Source organism: Ambystoma mexicanum, chromosome 12 (assembly GCF_040938575.1).
Source record: "Ambystoma mexicanum isolate Mex_15411 chromosome 12, UKY_AmexF1_1, whole genome shotgun sequence".
Lineage (NCBI taxonomy): Eukaryota > Metazoa > Chordata > Amphibia > Caudata > Ambystomatidae > Ambystoma > Ambystoma mexicanum.
The window spans coordinates 367,822,650-367,842,080 of NC_090936.1; the positions used below are offsets into that span (position 1 = coordinate 367,822,650).

General features: G+C 47.2%; 1 protein-coding gene across 4 annotated transcripts in view; it reads left to right on the forward strand.

Moving 5' to 3' along the window:
• The window catches only part of BCAT1 (branched chain amino acid transaminase 1), an 891,267-nt gene that overhangs the window by 811,825 nt on the left and 60,011 nt on the right, over positions 1 to 19,431 (forward strand). For 3 of the 4 annotated variants that reach the window (XM_069628492.1, XM_069628489.1, XM_069628491.1), the window contains exon 10: positions 1,303 to 1,377. In XM_069628492.1, coding sequence (XP_069484593.1) covers positions 1,303 to 1,377 — 75 coding nt within the window. Of the gene's footprint in view, positions 1 to 1,302; positions 1,378 to 3,866; positions 3,925 to 19,431 lie in introns of all 4 variants that reach the window. The other variant, XM_069628490.1, reaches the window with a different exon arrangement.

Here is a 19,431-nt window from a genome sequence, read left to right on the forward strand (position 1 = left end):
CAGCATCATTACCCATGCTCGGGCACATCCGCCCCTTGCAATCGCCTCCAGTGTGTGTACCTGTGGCTAGTGCAGAGCGGGTGGACACAAAAACAAGTGCCCTCAAAATAGAACACAGAGGGCGTGGCAGCCTCGGCAATAAGTCAGGTCTCCTCTTACTCAGGTTGTGATCCTAATCAGTGGTGTATCCCGCCATGTGAAAAGGTGTATGAACTGGCGACCATCCTTTGAAAAGAGCTGTCCGCCTAATAATGGCCCTCTTGTCCTGGGTCCGTCCTTTGGCACTCCAATCCCACCGAAGCAACACAGGTTTAATAGTAAGAAAATCTTGGTTGTGCTTGGCCGCTATCTATGCCATCTTCACTTGTGCCTCTCTTGTTCTTTTGTTCCATCTTCTTCGCAAGGACGCATCTTCTCTCTGTTCATCCATGCATGCGCCTCCTTCGGGAAATCAAAAAACAAGGTCTGTTTTTTTTACATAACTTTTTTACATAACTTTTAGCCGTGCTTGTTAGGGAGGATTCTCAGAAATGTGCTAATTCCCTCCGCCTTAGAGACCCCCAGCAACTTTGCTGGATTTTGAGGACTTGATATTTGTTAACCTGGAGAGAGTGAGACCCTTTTTTGTGCCGGGTCCAAAAGGCACTCTACGGTCTGCTACTTTTTTTTCTTTGTTAGGCGCTCCACTGGCGAAGCGTGAACACCCAGGCGGGAGCAAACACCCGCACCCTTGAACCCCATGGACTTCAGGCCCTGCAGATGGATACAGCCCAAGCTGTAGAGAAGAGGGCATGGCCTCCCAGAGCTATGCTGGCCCTCCTGTGCTTCAAAACTGCCGGGTGCGGGCCACAGACCCCACACCCTTGAACCCCGTGGACTTCAGGCCCTGCGGATGGATACAGCCCAAGCTGTGGAGAAGAGGGCATGGCCTCCTGGAGCCACGGTGACCCTCCTGGGCTTCAAAACTGCAGGATGCGGGCCGCAAACCCTGCGCCTTTGAACCCTGTGGGCTTCAATTAATACCCTTGAACTGTGATCACTTGTGTCTGTCTTACTGTTTGATGCCATGCCTTCCTTATTTAATGCCCCACGGCTAGCGTTAACTAATTCAGCCCTGTGGGCTTCACCTGACCTGGTAATTTCCTTGCCTATCAAGGTTTATTGCTCAAGTATAGATTGTTTACCAGGCACCTGTACCTAACACTGTTCATCTTACTGTTAGAAACAAGTAAATTTCTATTAGTCTTAAATGAACCACAAAGCTGTGTGACTCTTTTAATGTTCTCTTAAATTCTTTTACAGAATTTACATATCCCCACCATGGAAAATGGACATAAGATAGCTTCTCGGTGTTTGCAAGAGCTTACCGATATCCAGGTACAGAACATAATAAATGCATTTTGTGTGTTTCTTCTTGTAGATTTGTATTAAGTCTTCAGTTTATAATCTTGATTTCATGCCTTTTGACTTGGGCTCCTATCCCTTTTTTCCTCTCTGTACCAAACTCTTCAGGGACCCTCCAGTGCACTGCAGGTCGCTAATATGCACAGAGGGCTTTATCACAAGGTGGGCGGTATCCCGGGTATAATTGTGCCAGGATACCGCCCAACACAATTAGCATTACTGCTACTCGGTCCGGCGCAATTTGCGCCGGATCACGAGTAGTGGTAAGGTGGTAAATTCCCATTGTGTCCATTATACACAATGGGGATGGTTTGTGCTATTACTGCTGGTGCAAATACCACCAGCGGTACTAGCACAAAAAATGGCTGTACCGCCAGAGCATTCACCTCCAGCTCTGAGCTCTGAGCTGGAGGTGAATGTGTCCAGTTATGGCCATACTCATGATTGGGCCAACCTTTAAATGCAATGGTAATAGTGTTACCGCCGCATTTAATGTATAAGGCCCAACTAATGATGAGGCCCAGTATCTAGTCTCTATTTATAGCTTTGGGATGGGCAAGCTGTGAGTTGGGTTAGATTCTGTTTTGTACTGGCAAGTGTGACGATTCACATTATCGCATCACTTCTCCCCAGAGGGGAGCCCTTCCCTGTGGGACTAGGCAGGTGAGCCCGCTACTCAACAACCCCCCTAGGGATGGCGGAAAGCCGGACCTCACAGGGAGAGACCGCCTCATGGGGACAGGGACTCCCGTTCCATGATGGAACTCCCTAACCCCCTTGCCTTTGATACCAGGAAATCCTTGAGGTTCTTCAAGAACCAACCTGAAAGCATTATTGTTTGTTACTGTAACTTTCCCTGCTTTCCTTACGTAAGACCTAATACTACCAAGACGAGGAGGAACATACACAGTGATAAGTCATCTCCCAAAAGTACTGAGAATATGAAGATTGAAGGAGTGATGCAAACTACTCATTTTCCAAGTCTAGGCAGTACTGAGAAGAGGTGGCCCCAAGGAGGCATGAAGAATTCTCCATCGATAAAAACAAAGGACTATGACACTCTGCTGGGGAAGACCCAGCTACAGGAAATAAAAACCAAGAAGGGACACACTGAAGAGGGAATCCAGCATGAAACCTGTCAGCCCAGGGAGATTCAAACCTGGGAACAAGGAAGTGAGCAGGAGAAGCTGGCCCTCGGTCGAGTGGACACCCTGGAACGGTTGGCAGAGCACTCATAGTCAAACGGAGACCCGAACTACGCAAAAGCTGGAGAGAGGCCGACGGAGGTATGACTGTGCGGTCCTTTAACTACGCTGACACTGAAAAGCCAAGAAGCCTGCAAAGCCATTACGGTGGAGCTGGAAGTGGAGAGAGAGAGACACGAAGAGCATTCAACAAGAGCGAGAAAAGACCAACACCCTCGGAAGAACCTTTGACATGCATCCTCCCGAAAGAAGGTAATGGGAGCCACGGGAGACCCGGTAGGGGTTTGGGCAAGAGTGAAGATTGCTTCGGGAGTAATCTCCCCAGTCACAGTAATTGCCAGAAAGATACCAAGATTGAAGAGTGCTTCGGGAGTAATCTCCCTCGTCATAGACGTTGCAAGAAAGATACCAAAAATGAAGAGTATGAGTAATCCCTCTCGTCACAGTAGTTGCAAGAAAAATACCTTTGGGTCACTTTATCAGTATTGTTATTGCATTGCATGCAGCAACTTGATAACACTATTATTAAAACAGTAGCAGAAAAGCACAAGAAATCAGAAACACAGATTATTTTGTTAAACAAGATAAAGCATTGACCTCTTTCTATCATTTGTCCCCTCTTGTTGAAGCCGCCAGTTCTTATGTAAAGTGGCAGATAACAAGAAGATTGTCTCAGTTCAAATGTAAACAAACATAATATTTTCCATTGTTCCTACTAATTACATGAATGACATCATTATCTGTTAGAATGTTATTGGCTAACAGGGAAAGGACTTGGCCTTTAAAAACCAGCTGTATCTGCAGCCTGAAGGAGTTCTTGAGATTTCACTGAAGGCTCCGCCATTGTTTATAATGAAGGGGAAGGTCCTAGAAGACTGCGGTGCAAGATCTTGATTTGCCTGGTTAAGAAAAGCAAGCAGATTTAATGAGTAGGCCAATACTTTGACAACTTTCCCAAATACTGATTTGTAATGCTGAACTTCCTTGCAAACAAGAAGCAAACAACTTTCAGATGCCTTCACCTGAGACAGAAAACTGCTATTGGGGCTACAAATTAGCACTTTGTGAATTTTTCCAAATTCTACTTTTTTACATTTTCAATACTTCGGGGCCTGAAATAAGCAATTGTTCAATGTATGTGTTTGTGATACATGGCTGTAGATTGTTTTTATGTTGTTCTTCGTTAACTGCCCAAAGAAGCCATGGGTGTTTTCTAACCAGGTGTTTCTAACTCTTTCCACCTAATGGCATATCCAGAGATTGGTCAGTATAACCTCACCTGTCCTCTAGCTTGCCAGTCCACAGCATCACAAATGTGAGTATGATTTTAGGTTGTACTGCGCCCCCAATGGCTAGATACACACTTGTGATTGGTAGCAGGCACGTTGAACATTTTAAAAGTATAGGATGCTGGGTATCAATGCCACTTTTTTCTTGCTAATATTAGAAACTGTATATTGCTTGACTATTCTATGTTTAATGCTCATATTATCTCTACAAGAGAATATATATACTTAAATGTTAAACAAGAAAGTGACAGCATTATTGTATTTCTGTTTCAGTATAAAAGACACTATATTGCAAGTGCAAACACTTGTTGGTTTAGTGATAAAAATGTGTAGGGAAGATATTGATATCATCTAATGTTTATCATGCACACAAGTGTAATAAGCATTGATGCATAAATGCATCCAGAAGGGGGACCCACAGAAATATTGTTGTCTAATAATAAGCATGTCAGGTACTCGGGGGTAGTACTTTATCTTGTGCTAAAAACGCAGAGACCGAACTTCTCCTGAATCTTGCTGCGAATGCAGCACTATTCTCTGCCGCAAGACTGCCACACAACCGGGTGGCGTTTAGACCGCCTTTGGAGTGGACGTTAGACTCCGGCATGCAGGATATGATGTGCACCATGACAAATTGACCACAATAGCTTCCCATGTCCCCAATTACTCAAGGGAGAACATGAATAAGAACTCTAAATATACTAATATGTCATTTTGACTCAAGCAAATAAATTAAGAGCATAATTGGTGAGTGAGGTGGGTATGTAGCTCATGTTATGAGCTTGATGGTTCCTACGTAATGCCCTATATATTAAAAAAGCAGCAAAATGCATATTTATAGCAAATTCAGAAATACAGTTTAAAAGTGATTATAGTGTAATTCAACTGATATGTCTCCAACAAAAGGTCACAATTTATCATTATTATTATAAGGGTTTTTATTGGGTGCAGACCTAGCTTTGAGGAGCAACAGAGTGCTTTGCAGAAGTATACAAAACAAATCCATAACGGAGCACTTTACAGAGGTATACAATATTACAGATGCATAACGGAGCGCTTTCAGAGGTAACAGAAAAGATATACAGCGGGGGGTAGGACACAGAGAAGGGGTACAGCTGTACCGGGTGGCGAGGAGTGGGTGGAGTCCGGTTTAGCGAGAGCCTAGGTGATGGCTTAGGTGTTGAGGAGCAGAGACTCCTTGAAGTGGTGGATTTTAAGTTCTTATCTAAATTTTACGAGCGAGGGGGCGAGTCTGATGCTGATGGGGAGGAGGTTCCATCATTTTGGGAATTAGGCAGAGAAGGCTCGTCTTCTGGTCCTTTCCTTTTTGCAGCAGCAGATTTCAAGTCGGCACATGTCCTAGCTTCTGGTAGTGCGCTGTCTGGGCGAGATGCTGAGTTTCTCCGCAATGTAGCTGGGTGACTTGACGGTGACTGCCTTATAGATAATGCAGCAAGACTTGAAGGTGATTTGTGTGTGCAGTGGGAGCCAGTAAAGGTTGGTGAGGGCCGGGGTGATGTGGTTGTATCTGCGTAGACCCTTGATGAGGCGCGCAGCAGCGTGTAGGACTCTTCTCAGGGGCACAAGGAAGGACGACGGGGTGCCTTTGAGGAGTGCATTGCCCCCATCCAGGTGGGATAGGAACAGTGCTTGAATGGTGGATCTAAAGCTGCCTGGAAAGGAGGAAGGTCTTGCCTTTCCGCAGGATGGAGAGCTGATGCGAAGCTGTCTGAGTTTTCTTAGCTATGTGTGTCTTGACTGAGAGGTGTTTGTCAATGTGGAACCCAATGGACCTGGCACAGGATGTTAGCTTGGGTGTGATGCCCTCGGAGTTCATGGTTGATAGCCAGATCTGTATGTCTGGGTGTTCAGTGTTGGTGAGGAATAGGAATTCGGTCTTAGAGGGGTTGAGCTTCAAGTATGCACTGGACATCCAAGACTGAATCATCGAGAGGCAGGTTTTGAGCCTATGGATGTCCTTTATGAAGACGATCTTGGGGTATATCTGTGTGTCATTATATTGGTGGATGTTGTGCGTAGCTACGTGGGCTCCCAGCAGTTCCATGTACAGATTGAAGATCACTGGGGAGAGGATGGAACTCTACGGGACTCCACAGGTGAAACCTAGGCACTGGAAATCTAGAGTCCGTCTGAAGAAACTGCTGGCGGTTGGCGAGGTAGGACTTGAACCAGTGTAGGGCAACGTTGCTGATCCCCATGTATCAACGTAGTGTGTCCGTAAGCGCCTGGTGGTCTACTGTGTCGAAAGCGGCCGAGAGGTCGAGTAGAACCAGGAGGCAGGGGTGACCGTTGTCAAGGCTGTGGAGGGCATCGTCGACCACCTGTATGGTTGCTGTCTCTGTGCTGCATCTGGGTCTGAATCCGGATTGGTAGCTTTGGAGGAGATTGTTGGTGTCCATGTGTTGCTGAATTTGTGCGGATATCCCTTTCTCAATGATCTTACCCAGAAAGGGAAGATGGGTGATGGGGCGATAGTTACCTAGATTGTCGGGATCCAGAGTGGGTTTCTTTAGTAGAGGGAGGATTTATCCTGTTTTTAAGGTCAATGGGAAGGTGCCTTGAGTTAGGGAGCTGTTGATGATCTCCGTGTAGGGAGGAGGGGAGGGTCTTGAGGATGGATACTAGGAGGATGTTGTCTGTATACAATGTGGCTTTGAGGGCGGCTAGGGTTTCTACCAGGTCCTCTGTCAAGAGTGTCTTGAATGTTGTCCAGGGTGGGGAGATTTTGCGAGGAGGGTCATTAGGCTGGTCTGGGGATGCAGAGCTGGTGTCTATGTGCCAGCGAATCTTGCCGATTTTGTCGATAAAGAAGGTGTTGATGGCAGTGGATTTAAAATGCATTATTCAAATTCAACACTTTAAAAAAAAAATATATATATATATATATATTGCACACATAAAATGTACATTTACTTTGTATTATTTTAAAGCATTGGCTTCCCAAAAATAAAGTCAAAAGCATTGCTGTGCAATCCAGTATTGGTTTTCTGTCCTTTTCATTGAGTATTAGCCTTTAGTGTGAGCAAATGTTATTGTCATCAAAATAATCGAGGCCTCACACTCTGTGTCGTTCATCGAGTGACTCCACCGTCTCCAGCAACTTGATATTGCAGGACTCCCCATACAACTTTTGAACTACCGAATTAGGAACATAAAACGGTGGGCCTTCTATTAAATTATCGGGTCACCGGGGTTGTAATGCCCCAGTGATTCCGGGAATCACGGAGGCGGAATAGCAATACGAGTCTGGCGGTAACGTGCCGGTTTTTCCAGCTCGGTTACTGCCAGACTCGTAATGAGGCCCATTGTCCTTAAATAATTCAACTCATTTTGCTTGCAATTCTAGACAATATATAAATATATGGGTCTGAGATTTAACAATCTTTTGGCAGAACCTGCACAGATTATTCACACTTATATATAGGATCTCACGTGTATGGGTCAAGTTGCACCTGAGCCTTAAAAAAGTTCTCAAAGCTCTACTATCCGGACTCAAAGTAACATATGTAGGAATAACTTCTCTTTTTCTTATTTTCCTTGCATAGGCTATAATAGAGTTTATAGGAACTTCTTAGATCACATGAGGGCCACTAGCCATGGCCTTTGGCCGTGGCCTCTGTACATGTTGCACAAATAAGTATCTTTGGGGCTCACAAGCCCTGGACTGCGGTCATGGCCAGTAGCCACGGCCTATGGCTATGCCCACTGTACATGTTGCACAAATAGGTTTCTTTGGGCCCCACTAGCCATGGCCTTTGGACATGGCCAGTGGCACAAAGGCTCATTACCTCCTGCTTAGTAGATGTGATCACTGTAGGTGTAAAATGTCCTTTTTTTTCATTCTCTTCCAATTCCCGTGGGATTCACCCGTTATTCCAGCGATAACCGCAACGAACTACACGTAAAACAACAAACTGCCCATGCCTGTGGGATTCTTCTGGCATTCCCCCGATAAACCAAAAACATAAAAATATCAAAAACTCTTCCCTGTCCTCTCAGGCACTCACCAAGTGCCCCCCTCTTCTTTGCATGCCCCCCCACTCCTCTGAGCTGCTTTTTTCTTCCCTGGCCCTCTTCCATTACCCCCTTTTGCTCTTTGGTTCGTGTGACGCATTTTCTTTTCCGAGCACGTCTTCCATTGTCGGACATCTCGCGTGATTCCTCTGGTATTCTTCTGATATTTTGAAACAGTTCGAACTGTAACTGGCCCCCCAAGACCACCCCCAACTCTCCAATTTCACATGATATGCGCTTTCCCCTCCCCACCTCTAGCATGATGTAATTGTATCCTTTTTCCTGCTCCAAATAGCTTTTTCAGAACTTTTCGTTTTCGTATTTCCATGGTATTAATCCGGTAATCTGTCTTATCGAGCAAAAGAAAATAATGGCTTGTGTTAGGAAAGATTTCATCAATGTGTAATTTTGCCTCCATTTGTGGACTCCCACAAACCTTTTGCTTTTGTTTGGCTTTCCTATCCTGAATTTTGCCAGTGAAGCCCAGCCTTCAGCTGCGCTCCCCTGGGCTTTTGCTCACTTGTTATGGGGAAACGTACACGTCCTTCAGACTGTCAGTACTGGGAAACTGTTTCCCTTAGTCTTTGATTATTTTGCCATTTCTTGATAAGGCCACAATGTACCTTCCAGTACCGTGCACTGGGGTCCTTTTTCTTTTGTAGCCCTAGACACCCTCTAAGGATTTTTTGGTTATTGTAGAAGTGTGCCTGGGACGAACTGGTGGCAGCAGTTACTTTTTATAAGTGTTTTACTTCTTTTTACGGAATCATATTGCGTTTACCATATTTGGTTCAAGACTTTGGCCAGGTCTGAAAATGGCCGAGCCACAAAGTCTTTTGTTCTGTCACATGGCAATTTTGTGCCTTGCCTTCACTCAGGTTGAGTAACGAAGGTTTTCCTTTTTTGGGCATGCACGCTCCTGCAAAAACCGGTCTCTTTCGCAGGCTTCTGCATGTAACGTGTTTGTGCCCAGGAAGCTGGTTGGGACAGTCTGGTCTCAGTCCACACTACTGGTGTCAGGATGTCTGGAGTGCCTGAATGACTGGGACCACCGTGAACCATGATTGGTCCACGACTGGGATGCCTGCATGAGAGCAGATCTTCGATTGGAAGTCCTCGATTTTGGCGCTAAGCTAATCTTGGATAAGAGAAGGGGCTCTGCATCCATTCCAGGTAGATCACTTGAGTTCTCTCCAAACTACAGAAGGAGCCAAGTATCCTGCAATGAAGAAACAGACTTGTGGAACCGCCGGAGACACTGGAAGGTTTGACACCTTTTCCTATCTGCTGTCCCGTCGGACCCCTGTTTTCATCATCGATCAAGAAGGCCTGCCAAGGCGCTTTGCCACTTTGGAGTAATTGCAACATCTACTCTGTGCCCCTGCTTACCCACCAAACTATCCCCTTTGGAAACCAGAGCCTTGGGACATTGCTTGCTTGTGGTCGTGTGCCCTCTCCCGCCAAATTTCCCAGGCCTAGCTCCTCTAGATCCCAAATAAGGAGAGTGCGTAACGCTGCCTGCATCTGTGATTCCGCGTCACTACCTGTTGGTGATGGTCGCTGTATGTGCCTTGCTGTTCTGCCCTCCTGTGCCCTGAAGCCTGCTGCACTGGAATTTACCTTCGGAAGCTGAGAAAAGGCAACTGTCCCATTGTAGACGATTGTTCTATCCCTCAGCGGCTGAGAGCCGTAGCGCTCCGGAACTGCAGGACTCAAAGTTTCTAGCGCCCTCGGCTGAACTGGCAAGGTTTGGTTCGGACTGTGCTGAGGTTCGGTGAGTATTTTCATCACTTACCGGTGACCCCCTGGCACAACCGATCTCTTATGCACGAATATCCCTTGAAAGGTATTCGATCTTGGCTGGGTTAGTCTGTGCACCCTAGCTATTCTCACCTTTTGAAAACTGTTCTGCCGCCAAAGGCAGATCCTACTCGAATAGTGGGAACCAATTCTTCATCGCCTCAATCCCCTTCCTGACTTGCTACAGGTCTACCAAGAAGACCTGCCTTTTTGTTCTGCCTGTGCGATTGCGTTTTTACGCTCTACTGTACTGTTGAGCACAAGGCTCCCCACTTCTTAGGGCTTGACTTGAAAGTTAGGGAACGGCTCTGACGAATTGTCTAATGCTCCTAGTATGTTAACTCACCCTTCTCTTTACAGGTTGTGGCTGTTTTCTCCTCATTTGTCGCATTACGAAATGTATTGTATATGTTATATAGTAGAGTATTTTGTGTGGTAACTGTTTTGATAAAACTAAAGTTTACTTGTGTCTATTGGTCCGGCCGACAACAAATGTATAGATATTTTTCATATACACTTGTCTAAGAGTAATTTGTGGTTCGTTACTGTGCGCTTTTTGTGGGCTTCTGATCACTCTCACCGCTCCTAAGACTTAGGGCCTCATTACACGGTAGGCGGTATAAATCGGAATTTTACGGCATGGCGCCATTAGCGTGTCCGCCCTCGCAAGAGGCCGCTAATAGCGTCCCATCACGAGTACGCGGACACGAGCATAGCGCCATGCCGTAAATGACCGTTCCGCCCTGCCGCTAAATACCCCAAAAAGCCCCTTACCGGCGCCCGCAAAACCGCCGATTGCGCCTCCGCCCTCCCGCTAGCCGTAAATAGCGGACACCGCCATTACCGCACACCGTTAAAAAGCGGAACCGGAAATTACGTCGTCGCACAGGAACGGGAAAGAGCACAGCGGCCATCTTCAAAAACACAATCCATTGCCATCCACTGCATCCAGGACATATATCCAGGCAACACCGACCAGGAACCACACCGGGTAGCTCGAGGATGCCGAAGGCGCTTAAAAAAACTGCTGATCGCCAGCGCAAAGAAAAGTTCACCAATGAAGAACTAATGATGCTGACCACCACACTTGCTGCAAATGCAGGAGTGGTATTTGTGAACGATATGCGGCGGGAGGCCCTCCTTAAGAAGAAGGCCATCTGGGCCGAAGTTGCGACAAAAGTCAGTGCGGTGGGCACCACCACCCGGAGTGTCAGGGAATGCCGCAAAAGGTGGGACGACCTCCGGGTGCGTGTGCTCAACATTCTTTCTGTGAACCGCAACATGGCAATGGCCACAGGAGGTGGTGCAGAGTCCCCCTTGAAGATGGAGTGGGAGGAGATATGTGCCTCCACAATAGGAGTCGAGTCGATAGAGGGGGTCGGCGATATGGAGCATGGCGTGGCCGTTTCATCGGATGGAGGTGAGTGTATGCACCCAAAAATGCGCAGTGAAGGGTGAGGGGTCCCACAATCATGTGTCCATATGAATGCCGTGGATCCAGCCACAAACAGACATGCATGCATCATCACATACCCACCAACACAGGGCCAATCATGCATGAGCCAGCCAACATCCCCATTCCATGCCTCCACAATGATGACCCCAAAATGCATCATACTGCATGACGTATACATCTGCCATAATGCAGGTAGACCCATAGATGATGACTTACCCTTCTTATCACCCCTGCAGGATCACACATGGAAAATGAGGAGCCACGCACGTCAGCACCCACTCCCACACCCATGAAGAAATCCAGGAGGGATACCACTGGGGACCATGCAACAACCTCTAGGAGACCCAAGAGTAGTGACCGGGACAAAGGCAGCAGGAGCAGCAGTGCCACGCAGCCAGAGGCAATGGCTGCCGCTGTAGTGGTAACCACGGGAGTGTGTCTCCCATCAATTGAAGGCAGCATGGAGGGAGTGCACTCTGCTGCCACCAGCTCTACGGGTGAGGCAGCAGCCACTGGGCCACTTTCCGATGCGGAGGAAGCACCGGTGAATGAGGATCTGAGTCAGAGCCCCATCCCCACACGCCACTTGCTCACATCCCCAATGTTTTCACCAGGTCCGTTCAGCCAAGGCGGATCGCCCGCCCACACACATGATGTGTCATGGAGCCCCCTGGAACCTACGCCTGATGCCAGTGCTATTCATCCAGGCGCATCAGCCATTCCACCGGCAGACACCGTGGAACTTGACCTATCAGCCATCTACCAGAGGCAGACGGAAATGGCTGGTCTGGTAGGTCAACATGTGGTTGAGACACGGCACCTGAGGGAGGACATTGGTGCTTTCGCACGCCAGACGAGGGAGGCCATGGAGGCATGCACGAACCGCATATGTGATGAGATGGGGCAACTCAGGCAGGCCATGATCCGCATTGCGGATGCGATTGAGCGCAGATGTCCACTCCCTACCCAGGAGGAAACAGGCCCAGCCTCCTCTGGGAGTTCACGGCAGACAAGCCCCCTACGCCGCTCTATGCGCAACCTCATGCGCACAACATCTCAAACACCCGAAGAAGGAGCGGACAAATAGTGTAACAAGGAATATCGGCCACATTTGGGGAAGGACATGTTCACGCCTTGGGACTCACGTGGGAGTGTTGTGGGGGGAGGGGGGGGGGGGAGGGTGTGTTCGGGGGTGTTGTGGGGGGAGGGGGGGGAGGGTGTGTTCGGGGGTGTTGTGGGGGGAGGGGGGGGAGGGTGTGTTCGGGGGTGTTGTGGGGGGAGGGGGGGAGGGTGTTTGCACAGTTGGGGTTATGCACTTTCTGTACACGTTATGTTCAAAATACACTCTTCTGCAGTTGAAAAACAGGCATGGTCTCCATCATTGTGTGTGTGTGATTCTCTTTGGGAGAGGGCTCTTTGTGGGCCTCCAGACGGCCACAAGGGCAACAATGCACGTCTCTCCATGCATGATATTCCACCTTTGTTCCTGATGCTATTCCTGATTCCGATGCTGACGCGGATCCTGTCCCGCCATGCCATCGCCTCTTGCATGTCCGGACTGGGCATTTCGACAATACTCATCCACATACACATCATGCTCATCTGGTGTTTGCATGGTGCCATGGGCACATTCTATCAGATGCACATTTAGTTGTGCCTTACACATACCATGGTCATCTTCGCCTTGATTCCGGGGGTTTGTTGGCTGCCCTTGTGGTGTTTCTGGGTGCCCCGGTGGTGCTTGCTGCGCAAGTCTCGGCCTCCTCCTCCTCCTACTCCTACGTCTCTTCGGTGCTGCCTGTTGTTGTTGGTGCTGCACTGCAGTCATGTACGCAGGCCCATGTCATGCTGCTGGTGTTGGGACCATCTTGCTGTGGGAAGGGGTGTGGGAAGGGGTGTGGTGTGCTCTTTAGTGCTGGCTGTCTCCATTGACTCCACCTGTGCTGGTTGTGTCCACCTGGGGCAGATGGGAACACTGCTCAGGACTCTTAACGTGTGGTTTTCGATGCTGTTATTAGCGCCATGCCGGTACATGCTTTTTGGGTCTTTGGGATGCCGGTATTGCCGTGTACGCATGGGTTATGATTGCGTGCTATTAGCGCCATGGCGCTATTTACGGTGTGGGGGTCGCGCGCAAGCGGCCACGCCGCTATTGGTGGCGCCGTACTTTACGGTTCCGCTAATAGCGGTGGGTCCGGGTCGTGATCGGCTTGGGAAAATACAGTTACCGGTATTCCGTTACCGGTAACGGTATTCCCTTACCGCCTACCGTGTAATGAGGCCCTTAGTCTTGTATTTGTATTTTGTATTTGTTATGCGCCGACAGCCCATGCGCATCAGGGCGCAGAGAGACAAAGCCAAAAAACGGGTAGACACTCAGATGGAAGATGGGAGGCAGTTGCATCAGGGAATTACTTAAACAAGTGTGTATTTAAGTTTTTCCTAAATATTTTGTGATTGGGTTCTACTCGCAGTGTCACTGGGAGGTTATTCCATTGCCGGGCTTCTGGACCAGGAAAGATTTCCCAGCACCCTGGGCTCGGTTTACAGATGGTACCAGTAACTTGCCTGATGCTTGAGATCTCAGGACCCTGTTGGGGATGTAGCGAATGAACTTGGATCTGAGGGACGAGGGTGCTGCTCCGTAGCGACATCTATGCACCAGCGTCATGGATTTAAAGAGGATTCTCTCCTCGACCCTGAGCCAATGAAGAGTTCTTCTGCTCTCTGTAACATGGTCTCTTCTGTTAATTCCTTTTACGGCCTGCACCGCGTTATTTTCCATCTGGCATTTCTTGATACATTTTGCTCCCAGCAATAATGAATTGCCATAATCAAGACGCGCCAGAATAATAGCCCTGGCTATCGTGGCATTATTTTTATAGAGGTAGTTTGTCTGAGCCACCAAGGTAGATTCCATCATCATCCCAAGCGTTTTTACATGGGAGACTACTTTGATACATGAGTCTTTGACCACAAACTCCTCATATTCTGCTCCAAACTTGTCCCTCGCTTGGCTGGAGCCAAAAATCATTAGCTCCGTTTTTTTGCTATTTATGCACATCCAGTTTTCTTCCATCCATTTATCAATCAGGTCGTACAAAGTCGTGATCTTATTCTTGTCGGTTAGGTAATCGCCCTCCATATTCTGTTCCAAGCTTGTCCCTCGCTTGGCTGGAGCCAAAAATCATTAGCGCTGTTTTTTTGCTATTTAAGCACATCCAGTTTTCTTCCATCCATCCATTTATCAATCCGGTCGTACAAAGTCGTGATCTTATTCTTGTCGGTTAGGTAATCGCCCTCCAGTTCTAACACTAACTGTGTCTCATCAGCGTAATTAGTCAAATAAACGCCGATGAATTCTAAGAGGACGCACAGATATTTCATAAAGAGGTTGAAAAGGAGGGGGATATACTAGCTCCTTGAGAGACCCCTGCACTAATGGGGGTCGGAGTTGAGAACTTCTCTTCCCAGTGTACTCTGGCTACTCGATCTGTGAGGAACGATACCAGCCAGGCCAGGGCCGCTTTGGAGCATCCAGCTGTTTTCTCCAGAACCTGTTGTAGTAATGGGTCAAGATCAAAAGCAGCACTTAGGTCCAGAAGTATTAATATCCCTGTCTTACCCTTGTCCACTATAGAGAGCATTTGTGATTGCAAGTCTAACGTTGCGGTTTCCGTGCTGTGAGCAGCAAGGAAACCCGACTGCTGCTTGTGCAGAATGTTGTTGGCTTCAACATGTGCCTGCAGTTGTTCTGGGGGAATTTTATCCATAATTTTCAGGATAGAATTAGTGTTAGTAATTGGGCGCATATTGTCAGGGTCCTTAGGATCCAGCCCTGCTTTTTTTTTAGCAATGGTGTAATGGTCACCTTCTTTATGGCTTGGGGAATCATGCCACTGTGAAAGGAGGCGTTGATTATTTTAGACAACACTGGGGCAAACAGTTCCTTATTTTCTAGAATTAATTTTGGAGGGATTACATTTTCTGCACAGGAAGACTGTTTCATCTTGGCTAGCACCTTCGCCAGCTCGGCTTCGGAGATGGGTTGGAAGTTAAAATTGTCTGACTTATATGGCTGTAGTTTGGCCGCGTTGGGGAGATGGATCTCTTTAGCGGTTTCTCTAGCCTGGATGATGGCTTCTCTAGCTTTTTGTGTTTTGTCTGCAAAAGCCTTTTTCACATTTTCGCAGTCCTCCTCCGTGGGTCTGTAGGGTGGGACAGGGATTTGGGTTTTCTCAAGCGACTTGAGGATGTCGAAGAGCTTGCTGGCTGAGTTGGGAGCAGCTTCGATCAGCACGTTGTAGTGTTCTGCTTTAGCCTTTCTAATGCCCTTTCTATATTTGGAGTTTGCCAGGATCCATTGTTCTTTGGTCTCTGGTGAGGGGTCTTTTTGCCAAATTCTTTCCAGTCGTCTTTTCTTAATCTTGAGATCGCGAAGTGTGTTATTGAACCAGCTCTGATGGTTATTGGTTTTTCTGACTGTTTTAGATTTAAGAGGGGCGTGCTGTTCCACCATCTCCAGTATGTGGCTCGAGTAGTGCCTCAGCAGTTGTTCGCAGGAGTCCCCCGTTTGGAAGCTCTCTGACGAAGGCAGGGTTCCAGTTGTTCTGGACCTATGCCTTTGAAATTTCTACTCTGAGTCCTGATGTGGGGGCTATGTTTAGGTTTGGGTGCATCTTGCAGACATATTTCAAACATAAATTTGAAATGGTCAGACCAAATGCAGGGCTGGGTTGTTATGTTCTGAATGGTGATATTCTGAGTTACAACCCAGTCTTACTGGTTGCCTTTCATAGTAGTAGATTCTTTGTTCTGGATAGTGTAATCAATATTTTTTAGAGACTTTTGAAGGCTGATTGCTTCTTTATCCAGGGGGTTTCTACACCACCTGTTAAGGTCGCCCACCAGGATTGAAGAGGAGTTAGTAGATTTCAATATATTCAGCTGCTGGGTGACCTCGCAGTTGAAGTCTGAGACAAGGGATGGAGGCCTATATATTGCAATGAGATTGACGCATTCGGTAGGGGTAGGGGAGTATTTAAGGCGGAGGGCTTCGCAGCCTGTGCAAGACAGTGGTTCTTTGAATAGGCGAAATGTCTCTCTTGCTATAATGGCTACCCCCCCTCCCGCCCCTTTATCCCGATTCTGGTGGTAAATCGTATATTTTTCTGGGACCGCTTTATTACAGACCGGGACAACTGGTTCCTTGAGCCAGGTTTCTGTCAGAAAAAGCATGTCCAGCTCCTCCTCCCTAATGTAATCGTGAATGTTCTCTGCATGTTTGCTGAGAGACTGTGTGTTTAATAGACAGACTTTTAGGGTCCTTGAGACTTGCTATTGCTGCTTGGCCTTTTCTGTGGTACCATTCCTACCCGGTGTACAAGGGACCATAAAATCTGTTTGCTGTGGACGTGGCATGATGGGTGTTGCCACCTGGGTTTCCATCTATACCCTTATGTTGAGTGTGGTTACTATGGGCGACTTTAGGCTTATCTTACCTCAAGGGAGCCTATGTCTTACCCTCTGAAAGGCACTAATGCCTGTCTAGAGCTAGACCAATGCTGGGGCGCTTCCCGGGGTAGGAATCTCATCTGAGGATGGTCTGCGATTGAGTTGTGTCTCAGGGAATGGCAGGGCGGTGCAGGGAGACCATGCCAGAACCGCGTTCAGCCACGGACTGCCGCAGACTGGCCCCAACTCGTCTTGACCACCTGACAAGCTACCTAGATTGGTCTGGCTTGTCCAGAAGGTTCCCCTGTTTCACTAAACCGAGGGTGGCCTCCTAAACATCTGCCCACCAGGTCAGAGTTTAGAAATCCATATTAACAACTTGTTATTTCTGAAAAGCCTCTCTGCTGCAAAGCACCACAGGAGATATAGCTATTTATTTTGGGAACAGAGGGCGCCTCCTTTCCCCATCAAATATTTTGAACACTACTAGATGGATTTGCCCCAAGCCTGTCCCTGAAATTAAGGCCAAAGTTGTTTCTGATTTGGTGCAAATCCAGCCAGCAGTTTTTGCACTTCGGCTCTACCAAAGTTGAACTTTTTCTCTATTGGAAAATGAATGGGAGTAGGCCTAAAACAGTGATTTTTTTGCTTTCTTATTAACGTTCTCATTTTTTTAACAAATCTTTCCCAATATGTGAAGTCTGCAAGGGGGGGGTGGAGGGGCTTGACAAACTTGGAAAATGTCATCCAAATCCATCATGCCAGTCAAAAGGTATTAGGAACAGAAAATGTGGATTTCCTATGACTCAAGGCTATCAACTTAATTATAGGGAGGCAACTGCCACCCTAAATAGATAAAGATGTATATTACAAGTTGTTTCCTCTAAAATAAAAGTATGTGTTGACAGGGATATGCCTTTCATAATATCCCTCTACTATGTGTGCAGGTACCCATCGTGCCCCTCTCTGTGCCCTCAAATAATTTTTTCTGCTTTGGGATGGCCAAACAAGTGAGAGCAGAGATTGAAAACAACACGTTGAGAATCAGCCATCACTGTAAAAAAAGCGGGCCATCCCGACATCGTAAGCAGCACTGATCCGACACCAGGCTCGGACTGTCCTATGGGGCAACAGGGAAATGCCCGAACCAAAAACACAAAATCCTAGTTCGGGACAATTTGTTTGATAAAAGTGGGCCACTTTTTTGGCCCAGGTGGACCAGTTTGATCAGTTACTTCACCATGGTGCTAGTAGTTTTGACCAGTGTTACTGAATACATATTCTTTAAAATGCACAATTTGCATCCCATTTGATCAAAAACCTCCCCTTTGGATACTACTCAAACAGTCTGTCAAAAAAAGAATGTCTTGCCATTTGCAACTGTTGGCCACTTTTTCCACTGGTGCCGGAGACAATGTTATGCCCCAGTCCGACCCTGTCTGAAACGGATTTATCAAAAATGGCACCAAGCTGGCACTGTGAGGCCTCCGGTGCTTCCCAACCCCTACACTTGGCAGTAGGAAGAGGGTGTGTGAAAGTGCCTTTTTTATATAGCATTGCATTTACTTCTATGTGTGTGCTGCTACAACCGATCTCAGTATAAAACACCTATTAGGTTTTGCCCCAAGAGTCATATCAGATTCACCTGGTTGGAACTCCATGTGGCGTGTAACTGTTGCTTTTCTCGGAAACACAATAAAGAGGCCTGCTCTGCGTGCGGGTACTGTATACCAAAGACTGTTTGCGGTCAAAAACAGCTGTGCTGGGTAGCATAAAAAAAGACAGCAAACAATAGCTTTCATCCAGCCACCACCTACATCCAAGCACAACCTTCAGGGCTACCTTAGGAGCCTCTCCTTGGGGTACAAGAGGCTTGTGGGAGTAAAGTAGCCCACACACTATTAATACCAACCGATAAACCTCTGAAAACACAGATAAAAAATAAGCCGCACTACACGGTCTGGCATTGAGGCGGGCGAAGCCCAGCATTAGACGATCTGGCATTGAGGCTGCAATTTTGAGTGCTCCACTGAGGAACTGAAACATGGCATGAATCATACACACCTGCCTCCACGCACCAGCATTGAGCAAGGCATTATCTTGATAAACAATCAGACACCTCTATTGTTACAAACTTTAAATCTGCAATAAAGTCCATTTCACAAAGTGTTCCTGCATATAGGCCTGCACACAATTCACTTTCTAGTTCACTAAGTCACAAAGGTGATAACAAACCTGCATTCCTATATAATGAAATCACTATGACATGGTCTCCCCAAACCAAACTGAGCCAACAGTGTCGACATTGTCAGCAGATGATCAGTGAACTTATATTGCACTGGTACAAAGGGCAGCAAACCAATTTGGTATAGGACCACAGGATGAACAAGATGATGAGGGCTGCATAGAGGATGCTCTAGCTGAGCCAACACATATAGCACACTGCACGCCCTTTAGTTGAATCAGTCCACCCTACTTTGCTTACACCTGCCACAGCGAAAGATCTTCATCTCAGAATGGAGAAAAATAACCCAATCCCACAGATCTGCTCGTTATTAAAGGCCAGTTGAAGCCAATACTCTGTTCTTAATACAGCTATGAGAAAGCGTTTTTTTTTTACACCAGCATAAACCGCTGGTGTACTCAAATAAGGTTTTATACCCTGAAGCATCTTTATTAGACAATTATCTTTAGGTAGAGTTTGAATAAAGACCGAAAGGCTCTGAAGGGGCATGCGCTATTACTCATTAGCATCTTCTACGACAAACAGTATACAGGATGGGGCAGT